The 27601-nt window shown below is 40.7% G+C and overlaps 1 protein-coding gene across 1 annotated transcript in view; it reads left to right on the top strand.

Annotated features, from left to right (window-relative positions):
• The first annotated feature begins 13229 nt into the window (after positions 1-13229).
• Positions 13230-27601, top strand: part of OSBPL11 (oxysterol binding protein like 11) — an 85403-nt gene continuing 71031 nt past the window's right edge. The window contains exon 1 of the mRNA XM_004424512.3: positions 13230-14109. Within this exon, the coding sequence (XP_004424569.1) occupies positions 13910-14109 (200 nt within the window). The 5' untranslated portion in view covers positions 13230-13909. The remainder of the gene's footprint in view (positions 14110-27601) is intronic.

Genomic DNA, 27601 nt, shown 5'->3' with positions numbered 1-27601 from the left:
ATGCACCGCACCAGTGTTCTGACTGATCGGATCCATGTGAATCCAGAGGAAAGACTCTACTCAGACTCTGTCTTGGTCAAAATTTTGCCCATGACTTGGAGGAATACAGGTGACGACCTGATGAATATGCACCTGACATGAAGCCACAGGAAACAGTGAATGGAGAAGTGTGAGAATCAGAATGCAAAGCGAGCTCATCAGACTGGAGCAATGGGGAGAATCCGGCAAGATGAAAATTAACAGGAAAAAAAGCCAAGTACAAAGGCACTAGGTGGGGAGATGGGCTTTTCATAGCACACATGTAAAGGACTTAAGACTAGGTTAATGTACAAAGGCAGAGAGTTGTGCTAAGATGATTAAAGGCTGTATTTATAAACGCATAATGTCAAGAGTGAGGGGGGTGATTGACCCATTTTTTACTAGTCTGGCCACATCTACACGTTTGCTTCTTCCTATTCGAGGCACAAGTTTGCTTCTTCCTATTCTAGAGCTGAAGATTTTTACCTAAGAGAAAAAATATTTGTGGTGACATGATCTCTGTTTTGAAATATTTGGAGCTCTGACATGCAGAAGTGGAAGGAAGTTGGGCCATTTGGCAGGAACATTTTGGAGAGAAGGCATCCTTCAGAGAATGATAGAATAGATGACTCCCAAGGCCACTTTCGGTTCAAGAGGCTGCAACCTTGTCTCTCTGGCATGTCACTTGACCCTTTGTGTCTTATTTCTTTGTCACTAAAATGATCTCTGAGCAGAACTCTGATCTCCAAGCTCTTTTTCTGCTCTGACAGACTGTTTCTGTTTCTCTTTTTCTTTGAATTCTTCCACAAGGTTGGGTACAGATGGGTAATACATACTTGTTCCCAGGCTACCTGGTTCCATTAAGTGAGAGGAATGGAAAAATTGTGTTCTGCTCTAGGAGAGGCTATCTGAAGATAGATAACCTGCCATTATGGGTTGAATTATGCCCCTCCAGAATTCATATGTTGAAGGCCTTATCCCTATTACCTCAGAATGTAACTATATTTGAATATAGGGTCTTTAAAGAAGTAATTAAATTAAAATTGGTCATATGGGTGGGCCTAAACCAATATGAATGATGTCCTTATAAGAAGAGGAAATTAGGACACACACGGGTCCATGAAGACACAAGGAAAAGATGGCCATCTAGCAAAGAGGCCTCAGAAGAAACCAATCCTGCCAATGCTTTGATCTCAAACTTCTAGCCTCCAGAATCGTGAGAAAATAAATTTCTGTCGTTTAAGCCACTCAGTCTGTGGTAGTTTGTTATGGCAGCCTTAGCAAACAAATACACCTGGTATTTCCACCTCTCCTTTGCTCCCACATGTGGCTGGGAGAATAGGAATGAGAAGGTTTTGTGTATGAAAATCTCTTACCAAAAGCGTCTAACTATAAGGACACTGCTAGGATTTACACTTAGATTTCATCAGCCCTTCCCAGAAATGCGAGGCTTTTTCTCTGGTTGCAGATTCTTGCAATTAGAACAGACTCTAGGCCAGAGGTCCCAAACTCTTGACCTATGGGTTGAATCTAGTGACAAACATGTTTTGTTTTGGTTCCTACATATTAAAAAAAATTTAATGGTGGTGAACATTTAAAACTTGAGGGGCTTTTACATTAAAGCCCATAGTTCTGGCTTCTCTTGGAAAATCGAGACGATTTGGCTTCACGGGGCGGGCCTTCCTGGTAACAGTCTGTTGGAGTGAAGTAGTGGTCTTCTCTTTAGACAGGGCATGCACTCTCCACTTACACAGTCCCCATCTGGCCTACTACATTCATTTACCTGACACTGTTCAGCATTTGTACCTGTGATTCTTGTCAACTAAAAAGTCCAAAAATCTGTTATTTTCCACTCTGCAGAGAGTCATCACAGAATTTCCCCTAAATAGCAAGATATATACAATTACACGAGTGATATTTTCTTTGCCTTTTGTTCAACTAGCAAAGCCTATACCACATTTGGCTCTTTGGATCTCGATTAAAAGTTGAGCATGACAAATCAAAACCACACTAAGATATCATCTTATACCCGTTAGAATGGCTATAATCACCAAGACAAAAAACAACAAATGCTGGAGAGGCTGTGGAGAAATGGGAACTCTAATTCACTGCTGGTGGGAATGCAAACTGGTGCAGCCCCTATGGAAATCAGTATGGAGATGCCTCAAAAAATTAAAAATAGAAATACCTTATGATCCAGCTATCCCACTACTGGGAATCTACCCAACAAACCAGAAATCAACAATCCAAAGAGGCTTATGCACCCCTCTGTTCATTGTAGCATTATTAACCATAGCCAAGACATGGAAGCAACCCAAGTGTCCCTCAACTGATGAGCAGATAAAGAAGAAGTGGTATATATATACAATGGAATACTGCTCAGCCATAAAAAAAGACAAAATCATCCCATTTGCAACAACATAGATGGACCTGGAGGGTATTATGTTAAGCAAAATAAGCCAGAAAGAGAAAGATAAACACCACATGATTTCATCTATTAGTGGAAGATAAACCAACACATGGACAGAGAGAACTTTTTGGTGGTTACCAGGGGCCAGGGGCGGGGGGAGGTGGGCACAAGGGGTGAAGAGAGGCATTTATATGGTGACTGACAAACAATGATGTACAACAAAAATTTCACAAAAAAGAAAAAATAATAAAATAAAATTAATGAATTAATTATTTTTTAAAAAAAGCTGAGCATGAAACTGGGAGCATGCTGCCATGAGAAAGGATCATAGAAGCATGGAGAGCTCAGGCTTAGGGAAGACTGAAGACAGGAGATAGAGGACTAGCTGACCTTGGCCTCTGGCAGCCTGACCAAATGCTCCAAATAATTAGCCACTTGGCTTGTCAACAGCACTGCATTCACAAAGGGTAACTTAAATTGCCAAGAACAACAAGGAAACTGTTGCCTCAAGCTCTCCAGGATTGAAAGCAGTAGAAGCACACCTTGCGTGGCTGAGGACACTCTCTCTGTTATGCTTCTTTGAGACGGATTGATATTATTGGCCTGTGGTCTGCATGAAACGCCTTCGTCTGTTCTCTTCCTAGAACATACGAGAAATTGGTTTAATATCTGATCAGTTAAATTCTAAAATATTTGGAATGGTTCAGAAGAGCTAAAATAGGCTTTGTTGCAGGTGAAAGAGCTATGAACAATCATGACTGTCATAAAAAGAACAGCTTAGGACGAAGCCAAAATTGCCTCAAAAGATGGAAGGAAGTAGCAGAATGTCCCTTTATGCCATGTCCATTGTATTGAGCAATTTTTCACACAGCTATGCCCAATACCACTTTAAAGACTGTAATGATGGAAGAAGGAGAAGAAAGGAATTACTAGGAGAGAATTCACATGCCTCTTTCTGGTCAAACAAGAGTCACAGATATTGAGAATGCAAATAGCTCCTATAAAGATCCATCACTTGCCTCTCTTACTGTGATCAAGGGAAGAAGACTTCCTTGTCGGAAGTTTTTGTTTGTATCTTATGGTTTGCAAAACCTGGCAGTGGGGCTAGGTGTCACCTTTCTACCTGAAATCCAGCAATGTGAAAGGGAAAATGAGTCTTCCTAAGGACCTAATTCAGGACAAGGCTGTACTTAGGTCAAGGTAGAGGCTAGGTCTGAAAATAATGTCATTCTATATTAAACAACCTAAATCTCATCTCCTTTGTTCTTTTGTCCTAAATAATACTTTTGCTTAGAATCATTCACTGGCTCCCCCTGTGCTTAGGAAAAAGTCCAAATTTCTTGGCCTGGCATCTAATCTTTGACTACCTCCCTAGACTCATCTGTCATATTCCCATTTCTTTTCTTTTTTGGTGAGGAAGATTCGCCCTGAGCTAACACCTCTGCCAATCTTTCTCTATTCTGTATGTGGGTCGCCGCCACTGCATCGCTGCTGACAAGTGGTGTAGGTCCGCACTCAGACACCGAACTAGGGCCGCCAAAGTGGAGTGCACCAAACTTAACCACTAGGCCACAGGGCTGGCCCCCTGTCATATTCCTTTTGAGCTCTGGCCACCATGGCTTTCTTTAAGTTCCTCTTGTACTTATCTCTCGTCTTTGGACATATTCTTCCCTCTACCCAGAACATTGCTTCACTCTGCCTTCAACTCATCTTTCAGTTATCAGCTAAAATATCACTTTTCTCAAGAAAGCCTGTTCTGATTGCTACATTAGGTAAACAACTGCCCACCCACCTACCCACCCACCCATTCCTCCTTGGGCTCCACACCACACGTATCTTGGCACTTTTCACATTTATTTTAAATTTCTTATTTAATATCTGGCTTCCCTGCTCTATGTGTAGGCTTTGAGGGCAAAGACTGTGTCTTCTTTTTGGTTGTATCCTTCGCAACTAGCAGAGCGCCTGACACATAATTCATGTGCAATAAATTTTTGTTCAATTAATGACTACAGTAAAGGTTTTCAGAGAAGAAATAAGAAATAATATTCTTTAACTTCGAAAATCTGAGACCATCTTATCTCCTTTCCTCCAGCAGACCTCATTTCATTACAAGAAGATGGGGATCTTTCTTCACCCCAAATTTCCCTAGAAAAGGAAAAACCATAACTATCTTAATAGTTCTTTGGGCTCCATATAGCCAACCTTTGGATAAATCTGACTTAATTCCATTCTATTGCATGATCTTACCTCTTTCCTTCTGACTATGCATGTTACTAAACCTCTAGTTCTTTGCCAATAAATTTATTATAGAAAGTTACTTTCTACCTCATTTATCACTTGACCATGCCTCTTCGTTCCCTGCCCTAAACAGACTCAGCCATCTTCCAGCTTCCACCTGGCCTACAAGCAGCTTGTTTTCATTTAGACATTCTACTCTGTTAGTCTGGTATTTAGAAAAATAAAGGTAATTACCCTCCGTGGAGCACTGGTGGCTGATGTGAGGGGAGGTGAGAGGATTTGATCCTCGGCCCTCACAAGTGACAATATCACAATGCCTTCATTACAATTGGCACTGGGGCTGCTGAGGCTGAGGACAAAAGAGCGGCAAGAGCAACCTCCCTGCAGAGCCAGCCCAGAAAATAACATCCAGCTGGAGCCCCGCTGAATGCAGAGTCCTGGCCTGAACGCTGAGACGCCAGGCCAGGGAGGAGAAAGGCGTTTTGCCCTCTGAAAGGACCCCATCATTCCTTCATTCCACAAGCATTTCCTGAGGCCTACTCCATACCAGGCTAAGTGTTAGGTGCTTGCTAGCTAGTAATCTGCTCTCTGCTTTCGAGGTGCTCACAGCCTGGGGTGGGAGGGCTGGGAGAGATTCTCATATGAAAGAGATAATTCCTGTTCATGTGTTATCAAAGATAAATATTAAAGACTCTATGTAAATGCAAACATAGCCCCACAGAGACCTTAAGCATAGAATCCATAGGAGCAGTTATTCAGCATTTTGGGGAAAAGGAAGACTGAAAATAGGGCCCAAGGCAAAACCGTCAAATAGGCAACCCACCATCCCCATAACCAACCCACTCCCAATTCCCTGCTGCAGTAGGCCTGTCCTCAGTGGCTGGTACCCCTGGCTCCCTGCCTGTTGCAAGTTTTCTACTACTTCACCTTCCTGAGTCTCCTCTCACAGATGGAACAGAGATTGAACTGAGAGCGGCAAGGGGTTCCTTAGGATGCCCCCTCTCCCAGGCAGGAAGGCATTTCTCCAGGAACCAGTGGGGGGTTACCTAAGGAGCAGACCAGGTGGCTGTTTAGCACACCAGTAAAGCACTGCCCCTCCCAAATATTTCCAGAGTTTGATACATGACATTTCAAAACAGTCTTTCGTGAGGGAAAATTCAAAGTTTGTTGGGCTTGTGGAACTGAAAAAAGATGGAGCCTCTCATGTTAAGGAATTAAAACGGAGCCCGGCAGATGTGAGGAGGAGAGGAACAAATTCCTCCTACAGGATGAACTCTTGAACTCATGAAATGCCTGAAATGTGTCTGCAAGTTTCAAGGAAGATAAGATTACTGGGACAGAGACCCCACTCCTGCCAGGAAGATAAGATTATCCGGACAGAGACCCTGCTCCTGTCAGAGTCATCTCCCACATTCCTAAGTTTTCAACAACCCTCACCCCGATGATTACCTTTGCACCTGGAATTGGTTAAAAGCCATTCTTTCTTTTTTTTGTTGTTTTTCCTTTGCCTTTGTTAGCCTCGACTATAAAACCTGCCTTCTCCCTTCAACTGCTGGAACACAATTTGTGTTGTTTTTTTTTTTTTTTTTTTTTTTTTTTTTTTTTTAAAAGATTTTATTTATTCAGTTTTTTCCCCCCAAAGCCCCAGTAGATAGTTGTATGTCATAGGTTCACATCCTTCTAGTTGCTGTACGTGGGACTCGGCCTCACGTTGGACGGAGAAGTGGTGCCTCGGGGCGCTCCCGGGATCCGAACCCGGGCCGCCAGCATCAGAGCGCGCGCACCTAACCGCCAAGCCACGGAGCCGGCCCATGTGTTGCTTGAATCTGCGCTTCTCGGGCTGCAGTCCTAACAAACCCCAAATAAACTTCTTTTTTGTTTTAAGTTTACCAGAATCTATCTCATAATCAATCGACAGGCTGCTTTTCATTTGTTTCACAAGTTGGTATTATTTTTATTTGGAATTATATATGAGAAACCATCAACACCTTTTCAAGGTTTAGGGCCTTTGAATGTGCAATTCTTTCCCTGCCAGGCACATGCACAGCCTCTGTCCTAGTCCCCACCCAGGCGAGGTATTTTTCTGGGAGGAATTCCAAGTTGGGGAAGGAAATGATGCTAAAACTTGCAAAATAAGGTGAATTTAATCTGGATGGGCTTCCTCATAAGATTCCACTTGCTTTCTAACGATATCCCAATCTATAAGCTTTGTGGACACTGTTCCTGGGAGGTGTTTTATGTAAAAGGAGGTCTGTGGTCAAATAATGTTGGGAAATATTGCACCTTCTATCTCCCTTATGAAGACTCATGACGCATGTTAACATATTGAATCCTCGCAGAAGTTCTGCAATAAAGGAACTAGTCTACCTTAAAAAAAAAAAAATCAGTGTTTTTCAAATGTATCTAATCACAGCAAGAAAAAATTTAAATCATGTAACACCAATTGATATCCTGCAATATTGTATGGAGCACAAACTGAAAACTGCTACCCTTGTATTTGCTTTTTTTGGTGATGTATGGTTTTTTCAAGAGATATTGGGGTATGTCCTGTCAAGTAAATCACTGTTGTTCTGACAACTGACTCATTTGATGGGAACAATAAATTCGCACACTGATCCACATGAGTGCTCCCCAGAATTCATACCCAGATGATTTCACAATAAAGCATAACTTGGCTTTTCTTTCTCTCCTTTCCTGTGGCATCCGCCACTTGATGATGGAAAGCTCACGTGACTCCAGTGGACTGTGCATTTTAGAGGCTTCTGTCTGCAAAACACTACCTGCACTAGCCAAAGGAATCTAAAAACGGACAAGATGAACACATCACATTGAAGGAACACGTTCTCATTTTATAATTCAGTTTTAAGAGCTTTTATAGTCTACTGGGTATTTAAGCGAAATACTTACAGGGTTCAATAGGGATTCAGAGAAGAGGTGCTGGGAAAAGCAACGAATGGGAGCAAAAAATTCATTTTATCAAAATCTGAGCACAGCAGCTTCTCCATTCTCTTCCCTGCCCTTCCTTCCTTCTCTCAAACAAAAGCACTGAGTGTGTCTATTACTTTTACTCCCACTACAAGCTTTAAGCCTGGCGGGGAGTATTTCCAGTGAAATGCTGCTCTCTTGGAGCCCTTTTGCTGAACCACTCCACCGGAGCGGGAAATTGATAAAAGGATTTCTGACTAAGCTGGAGGCGGGGAGGACCGGGCTCCTGGTTAATGGAAACTGTTTCAGCACAGTAGTAGTAACATTTCTTGTGAATGTGAACATGTTTTTTCTCAGAATTTCTTTCTCTTTTCCTTCCTTCCTTCCTTTATTTTTTTTTTAATAGAAATTGTGGGTTCACAGCCTTATGCTCACAGTGGTGCTCATGGGATGATCAGTACTGCTCGCCACTCCCCCGTTCCCCACTCCCTTGCCCCCATTTTCTCTGCAGCCTGTCCTCCTCTTCATTCCAGCTGCCATAGCAGCAGGCTCATAGAGAAAGCAGGTCTCTTGAGCTTCAGGGAAATAAATCACCCCTCCCTCCCCTGCACGTTTGGGTTAGAAAGAGGAAATATAGCCAGCATTTGTTCGATGCTTACTAGATGCCAGGCACTGTGCTAAGCGCTTTTTATATATTTTCTTGTTTCATCATATTTCCATTCTACAGATGAGAAAACAGAAGCTCACCAATGTAAGTAACTTGACCAAGATCACATACACTAAGTGGCAGAGCCAAGATTTGAAGGCTGATGCCAAAGTTCACGTTCTTAACCACTATAGTAAATTCATTCATTCATTTAACAATGTATCAGGCAGTGTTCGAGTATTGGGGGTACAGAAGTGGGAAAAAAAGAACGGCTCTTTCCTCATGCAGCTTACATTCTAGTGAGGAGACAGAAAATGCACAACAAAAGCATATAATAATGTCAGGTGCTGTGAAGAAAACTAGAGCAGAGTACACGGTGGTGAGCAATGGGGGGGAGGGGCTGCTGTTCTGTACAGAGTGAGTGGTCAGGGGAGGCCTCTGGGAGGAGGGGACACTGAAGCAGAGGTCACCCTATGTACCTGCATTTTCACTCTGACACCACAAGCTGGTGATTTCAGGCACTGTTCTTAGGATTCTGCCTTTACATACCCTAACAGGTCTCTTTTGATCAGGATACCTCTGGAAAACTCCATTTCACTTGGGAGACAAAGCTGGCATCTCCCACAGAAATACATCAGATGTCTTCGGAAATATGCCAGTTGGTGTGTCTTCAGAGCTGTCCAGGGGAAGGGCGCTCTCGCCAAACAAAACCATTCATTTTACTTGGCAGGTAAACCCTATCCTTCTAATAACAATGGCTAACAGTTGCTGAGCACTTACCACATCATGTGTCAGACACGGGTCTAGTTGCTTTACATGTGTCATTTCATTTATGTTGACAACCACTCAAAAGGGAGATTGTCTTAATCAGCTCCGTAATAAAATATCATAGACTGGGTGCCATAACAAAATACCATAGACTGGATGGCTTAAACAACAGAAATTTATTTTCTCATAGTTCTGGAGGCTAGAAGTGCAAGATCAAGGTGCCAGAATGGTTGGTTTCTGGTAAGAACTCTCTTCCAGGCTTGCAGATGGCCTTCTTCTCTGTGTGTCCTCACATAGCAGAGAGGGAGAGAGAGAGAGAGATAGAAAGAGAGAGAGAGAGAGAGCACTCTCTGGCATCTCTTCTCATAAGGGCACTACTCCCACCATGGGGGCCCTAGCCTCATGACCTCATCTAAACCTAATTATCTCTCAAAGGCCCCATCTCCAAACACCATCACATTGAGGATTAGGGCTTCAACACACAAAGTTTAGGGGGACACAGTTCAATCCACATCAGACAGGTTATTATTACTCCCACTGTACAGCTGAGGAAACAGGTACTAAGAGTTTAGGTAACTTGCCTAAGGTCACATGCAGTGGCATCAGGATCCAATCAGTATCAGTCCGACACCAGAGCCCCTGTTCTTGACCACTATGCTATGCAGCTTCTCTCCATGAGGAAGGATGCACTGATCCATCATTCAGCTGGGCTGCTGGGGAACGCACCTTAAACTCTTTGTGGAGATGAATGTATTTTTCTTGGAAGGCTTCCCAAAAAGTGCATTTCTTTAGCTTGCTTGTTCAAATCACATGCCCTCCTTTTACTTTAGACATTAAATAAAACAGTCAGACTCAGACCCTATGTACAACAGCAAAAAAAGTTTTTGCTTAAAAAAAAAAAAAAGCAAAATGAAACATCTATCCAATCAATTCCCCTGGCTCTGATTCCATGAGCATCATGTAACCTCCTGGTAATAATTTAGCTTATCCTGTTGAGTGTCTTGCACAGAATGTGCCAACACTCAAACTTGAGTACCCTGGACTGTATATTTTTGTTATTAATCAATACCTGTCTTTCCAGCTGCTTCATCAGACTGTTGTGTGTTTAGTTGGCATGAGCCAGTCTCTACATCTCATCACCACTGGGAGCAATGACAAAATACTTTCGGGGTCTCTAAAGCCGAAGCCTTTTCCAGACTCCATCTTATCCCTTGTTCTTGGGTTGGCATGTTCCTCCTTCACACCTGCCATTGCTCCAATGAAGGCATCCACTCTCAATGCTTCTTTTCCTTGATTGGAGTCTGGATGATGATGGGTTAGAGTGGCTTATTTCTACAGCTGGCTGAGCTCATTGATTATATAGAGATCCTCATCTCACCCAGTATCTCATCCAGCCTCTACATATCACAGTCAGCTATTATAACAGCCTCCATACCACTTTTTCTTGGACAGAGTTTGGAATTTATTCCATATATAATGAAAGGTCTTTGGAGGTTTCTGAGTTTCAAAGGAGCACGATCTGAGTTACAATCTGTGACATGTGTAGAACAGACTGGAAGTGCAGAGGCTGGTAAGAACATTACTGCACTATTGCAAATCCAACCTATCTGCAGCACTGTAGCCACCCCCACCCTCCCACACCCCTACAGTTTGGATTCATTTACTTCTCTGTATCCCGCTGCCATCACCCTAGTCCAAGCCATTATCACTGCTCACCTCATTTCTTATAATAGCCTCCTAACTGGTCTCCCCGCTTCTTCTTTTTCTCCTACTAAAATCAATGATCTATGCGGCAGCTAGAGAATTTGTTTTTTAAAAAATAGCTTTATTTCGATGTAGTTCACCTACCACAAATTCACCCATTTAAAGTGTAAAATTAAGCAGGTTTTAGTATAGTCACAAGATTGTGCAACCATCACTGCTATCTAATTTTAAAACATTTTCATTACCCCTCAAAAAACCCATACCCATTAGCAGTCATTCCCTGTTCCTCCTTCCTCCCAGCCCCTGGCAACCACGAATCTACTTTCTGCTTCTATAGATATGACTATTCTGGACATTTCATATAAATGGAATCACACAATACATGGCTTTTGTGTCTTGCTTCTTTCATTTAGCACAAAGCTTTCAAAGTGTATCTTTGTTGTAGCATATATCAGCACTTCATTCTTTTTTATGGCCAAGTAACATTCCATTGTATGGATATACCACATTTTACATTTCCACCAGCAGTGTATGAGGGTTCCAATTTCTCCACATTCCTCATCAATGGTTACTGTCTATCTTTTCAATTATGTGTATCCTAGTGGGTGTGAAGTGCTGTCTCATTGTGGTTTTGATCTGTATTTCCTTGATGACTAATGATATTGAGAATCTCTTCATGTACTTTTTGACATTTTGTATATCTGCTTCGGAGAAATGTCTATTCAGCTCCTTTGCCCATTTTTAAATTGGGTCATTTATATTTTTATTAATGAGTTGTAAATGCTCTTTACATATTCTGAATGTAAGTCCCTTATCATACATATGGTTTGCAAATATTTCTCTCCCTTTCTATGGGTTGTCTTTTCACTTTCTTAACAGTATTTTTTTGTGTGTGTGTGAGGCGGACCAGCCCTGAGCTAACATCCAATGCCAATCCTCCTCTTTTTGGCTGAGGAAGACTGGCCCTGGGCTAACATCCATGCCCATCTTCCTCTACTTTATATGGGATGCCGCCACAGCATGGCTTAACAAGCGGTGTGTTGGTGCGCACCTGGGATCCGAACCGGTGAACCCCAGGCCGCCGCAGCGGAGCATGCACACTTAACTGCTTGCGCCACCGGGCCGGCCCTCTTAACAGTATTTTTTGCAGCACAAAAGTTTTTAATTTTCATGAAGCCCAATCTATTTTTTCTTTTGTTGCTTATGCTTTGCTGTCATAAGAAGGCTTTGCCTAACCCCAGGTCATGGAGATTTACTCGTATGTTTTTATTTCAAGAGTTTTATAGTTTTAACTCTTACATTAATATCTTTGATCCATTTTGAGTGAATTTTTGTGTATGGTGTGAGGTAGGGGTCCAATTTCATTCTTTTGTATGTGGATATCAAGTTGTCCCAGCACCATTTGTTGAAAAGACTAGAGAGATCTTTGAAAAACATAAATCAGATCATAACCCTCCTCTAATTAAAACTTTCAATGACTTTCCACTGCACTTACAATAAAATTCAAATTTCTCTGCCTATCTCTTCACTCTCATAGCACACCACTCTCTCTTGCTCACCATGCTCCAGGCACCCAGGTACTTCATTTCCAAGGATGAGTAAATCTTGCTTTTCCCTAGTTTCCTCATCTTTCTTCATCTCTCACCTTAAATGTCATCTCCTCATAGATGACTTTCCTTAACTATTCTTCTAAAGTAGTTTCTCCATCTCATCCCATTTATTTTCTACATCATTCCCTTTTATTTTCTTCATAGCTTTAACTATCTGTATATCTGTATTTGTTTTACTACTTTATTTACTTTTTTACTTTGAGTAATACTTCTTTGCATCTGCCATAGTGTTTTGTATATGGCATACATTCAGTTCACAAGTCGTGTTGTTAGAAACTAGGATTTACAATTAGAAGGGACTTTGGAAATCACTTAGTCAACCACTCTTACTTTACAGATGCAAAAACCAAGGTCTAAAGAGGGTCAAAGAGTCGTCTGCGGTAGGAAAAGTGTACCTAGCTTTGATTCTGAGAGTTCTAATGTCCACGAAAGTGTTTTTTTTCATTTATAACACTGATTTGCCTTATTCCAATGTCATTCAATTTTTGAAAAATTACCAAAATGAAGAAGTGCTTTTTGTTTTGTAATTTCTTATAGAAATGACATTATTTTCCTAAGCTTTCTTTCTAAAAAGCCTGGAATGATCTCTCAAATGGAAGGACAGGATCTGGTGAGGAAGGCCGGCAGACACACCTCACAAGAGTACTGTCTCCGGCCGCTCCTTTGTTTCTCCCTCCTTGGCTGTTCCACTCCCTCCTCCCTTTCTTCCTGGTCGGCCGCCCCAGACCCTCAACCCGCGAGGCCCCGCCTCTTTCAGGGCCGAGTGCCCTGCTCCAAGATGGCGCCGGGCGCTTCAGCTCTGGGGGAAGTGAGCTCATGTTACTCCGGAAGGGAAGGCTGGGTGAGAGCAGGCGGGCGGGTGACCCGCGGTGGGGCTGTGGGTGGGGCGGCGGCCGTATCTGTGGTTTTCGGGCTGGAGAGAGGGCGAGGGACTCGCCCGCCCCTGGGAACCCAGTCGAGGGCCCAAGGCCGGCGGCGCTGGAGGAAGTCGCCCCGAGTGGCTCGCCTTTGGCCGGAGGAGGGGCGGCCCTGGGAGCCGGCGTCCCGCCCCCGGCGGCCTCCGTCCCCGACCCTCCTCCTGGGCTGTGCGCGGTCAGCGCCAGCTCTGTCTTGGTGGCTGCGGCGGCAACCGCCTTGGGGGCTGGACGAGACCCTCTCCCTGAGGACCCGCTGGAGGAGCAGAGGGAGCGCGGCGGGTCGGTCCGGCAGCCCAGAGGTCAGGCCGCGGGTCCCCGTCCGGGCTCCTCCGCCCTTCGCCCAGCCCTCTTGGCTAGAGTCCGCGCGCGACCTCCCCACGCCGCTCGGCTTCTCCTTTGAGTATGCCACCGAATCCTCTGGCGGGGTGATTGTTCCTCCTTGCTTTGCTGGGAAGGAGATATATATTTAAAGGCTATCTGTTCCCACCGCTACCCCTGTCCTCCTAAAAGTTTTCCTTCAGTAGGAATGCTTGTCTTCCTTCCCAGGACCCTTTGAGGGTTCCCGCTTGAGCCGTCGTCTGATTTAGCAACTGGGATCACTTTCAGATAAAATCTTAAAAATCATCACCTCCAAAACTCTACAGAGTAGTTCTCTCCCGCCCGAGAAGGGCAAATGGACTTTGGAGTCAAGATGCAGGGGGGTGAGCCAGTGTCGACCATGAAAGTCTCAGAGAGCGAAGGAAAGCTGGAGGGCCTGGCCCCCGCGGTGACCCCGAACAAGAACAGCAGCAACAGCAGCTGTGGGGGTGCAATCAGCAGCAGCAGCAGCAGCAGCAGCAGCCGCGGCGGCAGTGCAAAAGGCTGGCAGTACAGGTATGGCCCTTTCTCCGAGGGGATTTCCAGAGGGGAGGTGGGGTGAGTATGCTGGAGTCTGCGTTCCTGGAGTTGGTGAAAGGTAAAGTTTACCTGCTGACTTCCAGAAGCAACTGATCTCGTTTGCACCTGGGATCTCATCTTTCATAGGCGAGATTTAATTCATGAATTCCTCCACTCAACAGGTATGTCTTGAAGGCCTTTTGGAGAATACGTAAATGTATCCCTGAACTTCCTCTGCCGCTCTCCTCTACAACCTCTTTCCCTGATTTAATTCTGTACCCACTTCTCTTTTTGCCTGTGTTGTAATTTGTTTACAAGCTTCCCTCTTCTGCTTGATTGTGAGGGCAGGTACCATTTAACTCAACTCTCTCCACAGGCTGGGGAATACTACCTGCTCAAAACGTGTTTGTCAAGTGATTGAATGGAATAATTGAGTCGGAAAAGATTCTTGCCCTCGTGGTGTGTGTGACTTAGAAGGGAAGATGTACATAAATCATTTGAATACAAGGGTGCTAGTGCCTGATACCTTAAACCGGTGACCCTGGAGATGTTTCAGTTTGATCAAGCCACTTGCTACCTCTCTGTCTTGATGAGATATTCTGCATTTGTTAATTTTTCATTAATATGAATGAAAAACTTAAGGAACAAGAAGAGAGTCCTGGAGAAGCAACTGTAGTTTTGTTTTGTTTTTGTATTTTGATATGTAAAGTATAGGGAAATATAACCTTCCAGAATCTTAAGAATGAATGAAATCAGGATACCCCATACTATTGGACCTAAAGGGATGAATTCTTAAATTTTCGTTTACTGACTGCCTGTGTGTCTGACTCTAGTCCTTTTTAGCCCTTGTGCTGTTTGTAGTTGTGAAATTTGTGTGACACTTGAAAGATATTAAAGCCAAGATTTTGTGAAGGGTATACATTTATCATGAATAATATTCGTATATGTTAAATATGAATGATATATTAACATACAGAAAGGGAGTGTAGAAGGTTATAACTTTTTATTGGTACATGATTGTAGGACAGGGAAGTATATTTAGTTACTGTGAGATGAGTAGGTCCACTTTTGGAATCAGCATGATGCTTTTTTTTTTGTAGTTTAAGACTGACGATATAAAGTTATCAATTACGTGCCCAGGATATTTTGATATGACTTAAGGAAGCAAGAGAAAGTAATATTTCATGTAGTCAGAGGTCGATCCTCTCACATCCTCAACTCTTTGAAACCCAGTCTCAATTGAATTGAAAAGTGAAACGAGTTTCTTAGAAGAACTCTGGAGAGTTGTTATAAAGTCATGCACTTTACTTCTGTATTTTCATTCAGAACCCTATTATCCCTTGTTTAGGGTATTATTTAATGGTTATATAATTTTCAAACTAGAATCTGTTGGAACCACAGATGAAAAAGGTATCAGGGGAAATGTAACAGAGGAAATGGCAACTGACAGTGTAGGACAGTCAAAGAAGATTTGAAAAATTAACATGCAGACTCAGCTGTATTACTTCCTAATAAAATAATAGTGGTCACAATGACCTTAAGTCATCCAGGAAAGCACACTCTATTTAAGAAGGCAGAGAACTGTATGATGCAGGGGTGAACAATTTTAAAGAAAATAGCTAAAATTTAAAAAAAGGATGCTTAATGTCTGGAAAATTCAGTTCTGTGGAAGTCTTCCCCAAGAATGCAGATAAATAAGGCATTACTGCATTTACATACTGACATATATTTTGTTTTAATTTGGCTTGTCCAAGGCTATCCTTCAACCTAGCCCTCTATCTGATTTATCCGTTTGTCCTCTAGGTCGTTGATCAAGCAGTTGTCTATTGTCCTGTGTTGCTCCCTCTTCCCTGGCTTCTTCCCCTGAGGCTCCAAGTCTCTGGACTTTAAAAACAACAATTATAAAAACCAACCTAATGCTTCCCTCTTAAAAGCAGTTTATACTCATTGCCTCTACTTCCTTAACCTTCATTTATTGCTCAACGTGTGACAGTTCGCTCTGTCCTCACTAAGAATATGCGTAAAAAACAAGGAATGTTCATAGAGTCTTATTCCAGTTGATTCTCTATGAGCATATGTGTTATAACTCTTTTCTTAACTTTTTTGATATTACTTTCTCTTGGTTTCTTCTTTGTACCTTGACTGTTTCTCATTTTCTTTGGTTGGCTCTTTTCCTTTAAGGGTTGGTGTGATAGACTTTTCATCTTCTCTTCTCATACTACATGTTTTCAGTTTGTTATCTCATTCTCTTCTATGACCTCAGCTCTTTCTGGAACTTGAGAGCCGTATATCCAACTGCCTACCTGTAATTTGCTACTATCTCATTTTTAAAATGGAGATTTCAGTCTTATGGAGTGGTTGAAATTTAGTAAAGACCCTGGACTTTGGCTTTGCAGACTTAGAAATTTGATTAGCATAATGTTTTCAAGTTTCATAAATATTGTAGCATGTATCATTACTTCATTCCTTTTTATGGCTGAATAATATTCCATTATACGGATATACCACATTTTGCTAATCCATTTATCAGTCGATGGACATTTGGGTTGTTTCTATTTTATGGCTAATATGAATAATGCTGCTGTGGACATTTGTGCAAGTTTTTTGTGGACACATGTTTTCATTTCTCTTGGGTATATAGCTAGGAGTGGAATTGCTGGGTCATACAATAACTCTTATGTTTAACTTTTTAAGGAACTGCCAGACTGTTTTCCAAAGAGGCTGCACCATTTTACATTCTCACCAGAAGTATATTAGGGTTTTAATTACTTCGCATCTTCATCAACACTTGTTATTGTCTCTTTTATTTTAACCATCCTAGTGGGTGTGAAGTGGTATCTCATTGTGGTTTTGAATTACATTTCCCAGATTATTGATGAGGTTGAGTATCTTTTCATGTACTTACTGGTCATTTATATATGTTCGTTGGAGAAATGTCTGTTCAGATCCTTTACCCGTTTTTAAATTGGGTTATTTATCTTTTTATTATTGAATTGTAAGAGTTCTTTATGTATTCTGGATAAAATTTTCTTATCAGATATATGATTTGCAAATGTTGTTCTCCCATTCTGTGAGGTGTCTTTTCACTTTCTTAATGATATTGTTTGCAGCACAAAAGCTTTTAATTTTCATGAAGCCCAGTCTATTTTTTTTTTTTTCCTTATACTTGGTGTTGCATCTAAGAAACCATTGCCAAGTCCAAGGTCACAAAGATTTACACTTTTTTTTTTTTTAATTTTTATTTATTTATTTTTCCCCCCAAAGCCCCAGTAGATAGTTGCATGTCGTAGCTGCACATTCTTCCAGTCGCCGCACGTGGGACGCGACCTCAGTATGGCTGGAGAAGCGGTGCGTCGGCGCGCGCCCGGGATCTGAACCCGGGCCACCAGCAGCGGAGCGTGCACACTTAACCGCTAAGCCCCGGGGCCGGCCCTACACATATGTTTTTGTCTAAGAGTTTTATATTTTAGCACTTACATTTAGATCTCTGATCTATTTTGAGTTAATTTTTCTTTATGATTGTGTTTTTTCTTTTGTGGAATATCTACTTATATGTTTAATTTTCTATTAATATTTTCTCTTAATATTTTCCTTGTTGATATACTTGAAGTCTATTTTAAAAATATTACACATTAATTAATATATATATATTTTTTTTGTGAGGAAGATCAGCCCTGAGCTAACATCCATGCTAATCCTCCTCTTTTTGCTGAGGAAGACCGGCTCTGAGCTAACATCTATTGCCAATCCTCCTCCTTTTTTTTTTTCCCCCCAAAGCCCCAGTAGATAGTTGTATGTCATAGTTGCACATCCTTCTAGTTGCTGTATGTGGGATGCGGCCTCAGGATGGCTGGAGAAGCGGTGCGTTGGTGCACGCCCGGGATCTGAACCCGGGCTGCCACTAGCAGAGCGTGTGCCCTTAACCGCTAAGCCACGGGGCTGGCCCTAATTAATATTTTTTAATATCAATTTTACTTGAAAAATATTTTGTTGATTTTTTTTTTTTTGAATAGGTAAAAGAGGTATATACAGTGAAATGTTTACCTTACATTCTTGTCCCAGCCACCCAGTTTCCCTCCCTGGAGACACTATCTTTTACTGATTTCTTCACTATAATTCCAGAGAAAGTTATATTAGTTCTTTATATAATAAATATGTAACTACATACAATATATTTTAATTTTGCTATACTTGTCGCAAAGATTTTCCTAGTCTTTGTATTTTAATTTATTATATTTTTTCACGTATATAGAACTCTTACTCTTTTTTCTTTCACTTCTAATTATAGAAAGTTATTTTTATAAATACTTGTTTTCCTGTAGTTTTAAAATGACTTGGTAGTTTTATATTTAATTTTGCAACTTTTTTTTATCTCATAGTGTCTGTAAGTCAGGAATCTTTGGCAGCTTAGCTGGGTCCACTGGCTCTGGGTCTTTCACAAGGCTATGGTCGTCTTGAGGCTCAACTGAGAAGGATCCACTTCCTGGCTCACTCATGTGGCTTTTGGCACAATTCAGTTCTTTTGGCCTGTTGGACAAAGACCTCAGTTCCTCATGAACTGACCTCTGGCAGCCTCCTTTGGTTCCTGGCTACATGTGCCTGTCCACAGAGCATCTTAGTACTGGGCGGCTTGTTTCATCAGACCAAGGAAGTGAGAAGGCACGAGAGTGCTAGCAAGACAGAAGTCCGTCTTTTGTAACCTAAGCATGGAAGTGAAGTCACATCATTTTTCCCTGTTCATTAGAAGCAAATGATGAGGTTCAGCCCTTACAAGAGGGTGAATACCGGCAGGTGGAGATCATTGGGAACTGGGCAAGAGCGTGCCTATCACAGATGTTAATAGAAGTGTACTCTAGATTGTCATCTGCTATTGAGATAGATTTGACAAGCAGGCAATTGGGAATTTGTTTCTAAAGCTGAAAGTTTGGGAATGAATTTGATTGTTGGGGAATAGGAGGAGCTACTATGAGATCAGTTGCAATGACCTAGATATGAGATAATAAAGGGAAGGTGTTAGTAGGCTGGAAAAGAAGGAAACCATTAGAGGATGGTTGACAGACCTTGGTGATTGATTGGGTGGAGGGCAGTAGTGAGGAAAGGAAGTAAAAGTTGACTTGAGTCATCCAGATTTGAAATTTTGAAAAGTTTAAAGGAGAAACATTTTGGGAGTCAACTGATGCATTTGGTTTTAGGTATGTTAAGCTTAAGTTGCCAGAATGTTTAAGTGGCGTATCCAGCTGGCCCTTAGAGATATGGGGCATTGGAAATGTAGATAATTGTCTTTATAGTATCCACAATGTTTTCACTTCTATTATCACATTATATCCTCCCAACAACTCTTGCAGGAAGGTAGGGCATTGTTATCCCCATTTCCAGCTGAAGAAAACAGAACTCAAAATGAGTTGGCTAATGTTACATAGCTAGTAAGTGGAAGAACTTTTATTCCTAGTTAGTTATTTGCATAGAGGTATTTGAAGTAGATAAGCTCTCTAAAGGAATGAATAATTATTGATAAATACTTAGTTTAGGATGAGGTGGTTTCATCATTTACTGGTGTTTTGACTCATGCAGCAAATATTTTTGAGCCTCTACCATGTGTGAACCCCTCTGTTCGTTAATTCCAAATTAATGTGTACTCTCAAAACGATGAAAGTAGGGACCCCAAGGCTCATTTTGGCAGAATCTTGAAGAAGAATCAGAAGAGGGAAGAGCTTCAACTGCGTTTGCAACTCGTGATGACCTTTTTTAAAACCAAAGTTGAGAAGTGAGTTTATTAGATTAGCCTTAAATTTTATTTTTTCCAAAGTAATTTATACTCATGATGTGGTCTTTGCTCACCATTTAAAAGGAAAATAGATTTCTTAATTCTATATCCTTCCTTCCTTTTTCGTAGTGAATGCCCAAAGTTTGTAAAATGTGCATGTTTCCGTTATTTTTTATTCTTCATGTCAGCTTTCAGAAAAATTTACAAATCTGCAAATCTGCCACTTGTTTATTAAAATGGACAGAAGAGAAGTACCCAAAGGAGGAACTGAAAAGCAAATCAGGATATATGATGGGTGTGCTTTTTCTTATTTTGGGCTCTATGTTGGCTAACTACCATTAGCAAACAGGCAGATCTCTTTTCCTCATTAGTAAATAGTTATGTTTCAGTAAATGGGTAGAAGTCTGTGAATGTATAGTATAGAAATAATTTTTGTGGTCAGACCTGATGTCGTCCACTCTAAATACTCTATTAGAGGGAAGAGTACCTATTTGCAAATAGGGAAAGATCTGTCTAAATATAACCTAATGTTTACTCTCTTAGAGGTTTTACCACTTGTTTTGAGGTTGATTTAAAGAAAGAGTCATATGGGCCAGCCCCATGGCTTAGCGGTTAAGTGCACATGCTCCGCTGCTGGCGGCCCGGGGTTCAGATCCCTGGCGCGCACCGACGCACCACTTCTCCGGCCATGCTGAGGCCATGTCCCACATACAGCAACTAGAAGGATGTGCAGCTATGACATGCAACTATCTACTGGGGCTTTGGGGGAAAAAAATAAATAAATAAAATTAAAAAAAAAAAAAAAGAGTCATAAATGTTTGCTTTTTTTCTCTGTAGGGGTTAAAGGAAAGTTGAATGTATATTTCTGTACCCTAGTTTTTTTTCCCCTATCTGAAATCTGCTATAGATGCTAGTAAAAACAAGGGAGAGACAACTTATAGGCATATAAGTGAAAGCTATAATATATTGTTCCAAAATCTAGTGAGAACTATACTAAGCCTTGAGGAACAAGATTTGGGTTATTATGGTATACTCTGATTTCTTAATCTCCTTATATTTTTGCTCTACAGATCTAAATACAGTCCATTGAGTTCATATTTTCCATAGAAGTTATACTGTATCCAAACTATACACACAGGTTAATGTTAGAACATGCAACTTAGTCTTTTTAGTCTTTTTTGGATAAATCACGTAATTTAGGTCCTAGAGGAAATTGTCCATCAAATAGACTTCTGCGAAATTATGTCTTTTTAAAACTCTTTTGATTTTTGCTTTTGAAAATAGTGGAGAATATTTTTGATGTAAATTACACTACCTTGAAGAGAAGGAGCATCTTCCCTAGCTAAGAATCTTCCCCTGTACTGATTTTGCTTCATAAAATGATTTGTGTCCAGACTTATTCAGGTTTAACTTAAAATTAGATTGCCTGATTAAATAGTCACATTAGTGTTTTGGCATTACCATCTGGAGTTTAGAACAGTTTATAGAGTAATTTAATTTGCTGGTGAAAGAAAATATTTTCTTTTTGGTTTATTAAATATTGTAACAAAGCATGATTTCCTACTTAGTCTCCCTGTACTTGAGTTTTGGCTGCCTTTGCAGTTCACTGCCATTGTTATTCTTGAGGTTGGCTGGGAGTTCCCTGGGGGTGATAAACTGAAGTCTATGGTTGCTACTGGCTGCAGCTGAAAACCCTAGTCAGAGGGATAGAAGGGAGAGAAAAAGAAAAGGAAGGAGAGGGAACACAGGTAAAGAAAAAGGACCTAGCAAAGAGATAGAGATGGAGGGAGAGTGAGGGAAGGGAGGGAACGAGAATGATGTAAATGATGAGATGAAATGACACCAATAGTTGCTTCCGGAACAGGTTTCCTATCCTTGATAGAGGCTTTTTTAATATGCTACCTGAGCCTGTACCCTCAATTCTACAAAGAATAACTTCTTTATCAGTTTCATAGATGTTTCACGTATTTATAACTAACATAAATGAAAAGTATTTTTAATTTAACTTTTTTGGAATAGGTAATATGTTCATTCGATCCAAAAAAATATTAGAAGAGGTACAATGAAAAATCTTTCTTCCACCCCATCCTCCACCTGCTCATGTCTCTTCTCGCTTAAAAATAGAGAGTAAACACTCTTGGCTTCTTGTGTGTGTTTCCAGAGATTTTTAAAAAATCAAGCAAATACAATGTACATTTGCCCCTCTTTTAATTTTAACCACAAATGGTATCATATAAATTAGTTCAGGCTGCCATAACAAAATACCGTGGACTGGGTGACTTAAATAACAGAAATTTATTTCTCATAGTTCTGGAGGCTGGAAGACTGAGATCAGGGTGTTAGTATGGTTGGGTTCTGTGGGGACCCTCTTCCAGGCTTGCTCATGGCCTCCTTCTTGCTGTGTCCTCACATGGCAGAGAGAGAGTGAGAGAGCACGCAGGCTCTCTAGTAGCTCTTCTTGTGAGGGCACTTATCTCGTCATAAGGGTCCCAACCTCATGAACTCATGTATACCTAATCATCTCCCAGAGGCTCCATCTCCAAATACCATCACACTGGGGGTTAGGACTTCAACATAGGAATTTTGAGGAGACACAGTACAGTCTATAGCACTCTAGACACTGTTCTCCACCTTTAATAAGTTCGCTATTGATGGACATTTAATTTGTTTCCAAAATTTTTTAGATGTAATGCTGCAGTGAATATCCTTGTACACAGGTCATCTTGCAACCATATGAATATATCTGTGGGAAAAAATACCTAGGAGTGGAATTACTGAATCAATTTGTAATTCTGATAGTTATTTTCAGATTTCTCTTCTCTGGGGTATACAGTGCCAATGACTGAGTGCCTATTTCCTAACAGCCTTATCAGTGTAATGTGTTATTAGATTGGTGAAAATCTATAAGTTTGATAAGTTGAAAAATGGTATTTCAACATAGTTTTAATTCGCTTCTCTCTTAGTGAGGTTTTAGCATAAAATTTTGAGTGAAATTTTATCCCGTTTTGTTATCATGGTAAATAGTGACTCAATGTAAATCAGCAATTGGGAGGATTCTATACGAAATATAATACTTATGCCTTTAAAAAATTTTTTTCTCTTACTGATAGATTCTTGGTGGCTCAGCGATACGGTTCCATCTTAGAGTATACATTGTATATTTTAAAGTAATATTTCATTTTTAAATTTTATAATTTAAATTTTGATTTTATAATCTATATATATATGATTTTATAGCTATACAAGATAACAGAATCATTTGATTATACAGCAATTTGTCATCGGGAGGTGATTCACTTCCTAGTCAATAGGGAGTTTGAAGGTATATATATGGTCACCAAAAATTATGATGAACACTATTACAAAAAAATTGAGAGATTTTTCTTTTATTTAAATAAGAAAATGAGCTGTTTTTATTTTCTATGTTTTTTAAAAAATAATATTTATAGGTACTTTAAGGAAAAAACTTGAGTGTTTGAATTTGTTGTTACTTAGATCATAAATGTGAAATTTACAAAAGAATCGACTCTAGTCAGATAATAAATGTATGAAAACGAACATTGCTTGGTACTTCTTGTGTGATCTTCACCTTTTTTTTTTTTCCTGTTTATTAAAATATGGAGGAAGGAAAATGCTTTTCTGCTTTTTCTTTTTACTTTCAATTTAGAAATAATTAGTCCAAAGGAAGAAAACATTCTTTATACTCGTTTCTTAGATTATGCTATTATGGACAAAAGTTAAATGTTACTCTACGTGTATTTTGGAACTAAGTATGGTTTAAAACCAGAGAGCGGTACGTACAAAAATAGAATGAGAACAGACATACAGATAGGGAGAGTGGCAGTGGGACTTTTAGTACCCTGCCGTTCTTGGTCTGTGGTGTCTTGGTCTCATTGAAATGGTTACTGCAAAGACCTTTTGAAAGTATTTGGGGGGGCCGGCCCCATGGCTTAGCAGTTAAGTGCGCGGGGGGACTGGCCCCATGGCTTAGCAGTTAAGTGCACGCGCTCCACGACTGGCGGCCCGGGTTGGGATCCTGGGCGCACACTGACGCACCGCTTGTCCAGCCATGCTGAGGCGGCGTCCCACATACAGCAACTAGTAGGATGTGCAACTACGACATACAACTATCTTCTGGGGCTTTGGGGAGAAAAAGGGAAAAAAAGAAAAAAAAGGAGGCAATAGATGTTAGCTCAGGGCCGGTCTTCCTCAGCAAAAAAAGGAGGATTAGCATGGATGTTAGCTCAGGGCTGATCTTCCTCAAAAAAAAAAAAAGAAAGTATATGAGGGATAAGTAAATAGCCTGTGAACAAGATAGTGTGCTAGAAAAAGTTTTCTACTTTTCTCTAAGGATTTTTAATGTGAATTGTAACGTTGCTCTTATTTGCAGACTTTAGTTTTGAAAAAACAATTTTATGTTGAGAAAAAACCTTTAAGTTTTGAGTGATGAGTGATGTACGAACATTTTAGGTTGCAAGGGCCATAAAACACATGAGAAAACCGAGGCCCAGAGAGATTAAGTGATTTGGCCGATGTCACTCCTGCCGTTAGTCAGTGGGAAGGTCAGAACTAGATCGTCTGTCCCTTTTAGGTGCTCATTCCACAGTATAGCACTACCTCAGACTTAAGTTTTAGAAACTTAGTTTTGGACATAAGGGGTATTGAAAAGCCTACTAGTAATGTCTGAAAGTCTTGTTTATAGGTGAAAGCTACACTCTATTTTTGTTGGCAGACAACGCTGCTATAGGCTGGTGTGGATACAGACTCTTTTTTACATTGAAGGGTGGGAGTTAAATTGATACAGCCTCTTCGGAGAGCAGGTTGGCAGTATTTACAAAAGCTAAAAACACGCATACCTTTCACCCAGCAATTTTACTTTTGGCAGATATACACAAAGATATGTACAACTCTGTTTGTTGCAGCATTGTTTGTAATAATAAAAGCCTGGAAACAAATGTCCATTAGTAGGGGGACTGGTTAAATATAAATAATACTGCCATACGGTGGATTACCATGCAGATGTTGGAATGAGTTAGATCCATATGTATCCAAATGAAACCATCCCTAGGAAAACTGAAAAAAGCAAGGTACAGAACAGTGTGTGTAATTGCAACCATTTGTTTAAAAAATAAAGTGTGTGTGTGTGTGCATTTGTAGGTGCACAGAATATCTCTGAAGAGATATACAAGAAATTCAGGCAAGTCCTTGTCTCTGAGGAGGGGAACTGGTGACTGGAAGATAGGGCTGGATAAGAGACTTTTCACTATAATATGCATGTAGTACTCGGGACACAGTTCTTCATGGGGTCTCATGTTTCTACATGTCTTGTGAGCAGAGGTACTGACTGCCCTCTGTTTTGTTCTGTTTATTCAAAAATGTTTGCTTAGCAAACGGTCTTGGAAGATAGAGATAGTATCTCCCTCCTGAGCAAAAGTCAGGTTTATTTACTGCCCAATATAATAAAAATAATGTCTCCTTGCCTCGCAGGTCAGGCAGACTCACATCTGTTACAAGATTCAGGTTCCCCATGCTTGAGGTTCCTCGTCTATACCACAGCCCACTGTGTGTACAGGTGTCTCCTGCCCTCTTTGCATTGCCTTGTGTGATTGGGGCTGATAATTTGTCTACTGCTATTGCTGTGACTACTGAAGTATTTTGTCTCTGACTCGAGTCTCATGTCTTCAGCCAGTATCCCTGAAACTCTGGCTGGCTAACTTGTTAGCTTGCAAGTAGGATAACATCTCAGACCCTTCATAGTCCTTGACAAAATACCTACTGGAAAAAAATACAATAATTATTTGTTAATATAAAAGAAGTGGAAGTCTCAGGGCTTTTTAGACCCCATCATTCTGACTTGAAAATGTCAGGCTAACAAGATAAGACAGATCTAGAAAACTAATCTAGAAAATGAGCCCTTTGCCTGCAGAGGAATTGACTTCCTAGAGTGGGAGAGAACCAATATTTGTTGAGCATTTACCATATTGAAATATAGTTCACGTATATATGGGTTGAAATATTATCTCTTTCCTCATTATAAATCTATAAGATAGATATTCTTATCCCCATTTACAGATGAGGAACTGAGGCCCAGATGTGTTATTTGCCTAAGGTCACACTGAAATTCAAACCTTTATCTGTCTGATGTTAAGCTCATGCTCTTTCCACTATAATAAACAGCTTCCTAGCTTTCTGGAAGTGTTAGAGGTGACTTTCTACTTTTCTATATGGAAGTTTCTTCTGTCTCATCTTCACTGAAGCTCTGTTGTCAAATGGCCAGTATCTGCATGAGAGATTTCCCAAAGTTAATTTTCTGTGACAGTCAGTCATGTATAGGAGTTTTTCTTTTTTTGGTCTGTATAGGCATACATTTACAGCTGTGCTTCTCAAACTTTCTTTGTGAAATATCTCTAACTGTGTAAGACAATAGGGACCCTCAGGGGATCAGTTTTGTGATTTAAAGCAGCCCGTGGCTGATAGATCTTTCTTGGGAGTTTTCTGTATTTTCAAAATTCATGAGGATTTTATATTCCACTCTGTAATATATCTGTTATTAGGTTTTCAAGAGATCAATAAATAATATCCTGAGTTCGGGACCTGTTGAGAGAGAGGACATAGGGATCAGACAGGACACGATCAAATTGTCAGGTTTTTTTTATTGTGGTAAAATATAGGTATCATAAAATTTACCATTTAAACTGTTTTTAACTGTACGGTTCAGTGGCATTAAATACATTCACGTTGTTGCACAACTATCACCACAGTTCATCTCCAGAATTTTTCATCATACCAAACTGGAACTTGGGACCCATTAAATAACTCCCCATTCCCCCTCTCCCCCCAACCCCTGGCAACCACAATTCTAGCTTCTGTCTCTATAATTTTGACAACTCTAAGTACCTCACATAAGTGGAATCATACAATATTTGTCCTTTTGCGACTGGCTTATTTCACTTGGTGTAATGTCCTCAAGGTTCATCCATGTTGTAGCATGTGTCAGAATTCCTTGCTTTTTAAGGCTGAATAATATTCCACATGGTATAGTGTACCACATTTTATTTATCCATTCATCTGTCGATGGACACTTGGATTGTTTCCACCTCTTGGCTATTGTGAATAATGCTGCTGTGAACATTGGTGTACAAATAATCTGTTGGAGTCCCTGTTTTCATTCTTTGTGTATATACCCAGAAGTGGAATTGCTGGATCATATAGTAATTCTATGTTTAATTTTTTGAGGAACCACCATACTGTTTTCCAGAACTGCTGCACCATTTTACATTCCCACCAGCAATGCACAAGGGTTCCAGTTTCTCCACATCTTCCCCAACATTTGTTATTTTGTGGGTTTTTTTTGGTCTTGTTTTGCTTTTGTTTTAATAATAGCCATCCTAATGGGTGTGAAGAAATAGTTTTATTACTGGAAAAGCTCACTGGAGAAAGTGGTTCCATTGTGGGTAAAATAGGTTTGCTAATATTTCACCCTGGAATTAGGCACATTTATGCACGCAGTCACAGCCAGCTTAGAATACTCAGGTTTTATCTCTGCCAGAGCAGATAAGAATGTCTTCCCTGGGTAGGCAGGCAGATCTGAGGAAAATTGCCCAGAAAGGGCTGAGCCATTCATGCCCAGCTGTGGAAGGTGTGAGAAGAAGGGTGGGGAAGGAGGACAACCCTCTGGAGAAGTTCTCCACATGGAAATGTGTGAGGAGGAGCAAGTTTCTTCTT

The sequence above is a fragment of the Ceratotherium simum genome, chromosome 15, assembly GCF_057802395.1.
Source record: "Ceratotherium simum simum isolate JZ-2026a chromosome 15, ASM5780239v1, whole genome shotgun sequence".
Taxonomy (NCBI): Eukaryota; Metazoa; Chordata; class Mammalia; order Perissodactyla; family Rhinocerotidae; genus Ceratotherium; species Ceratotherium simum.
This window is presented reverse-complemented; position numbering and strand designations above follow the sequence as displayed.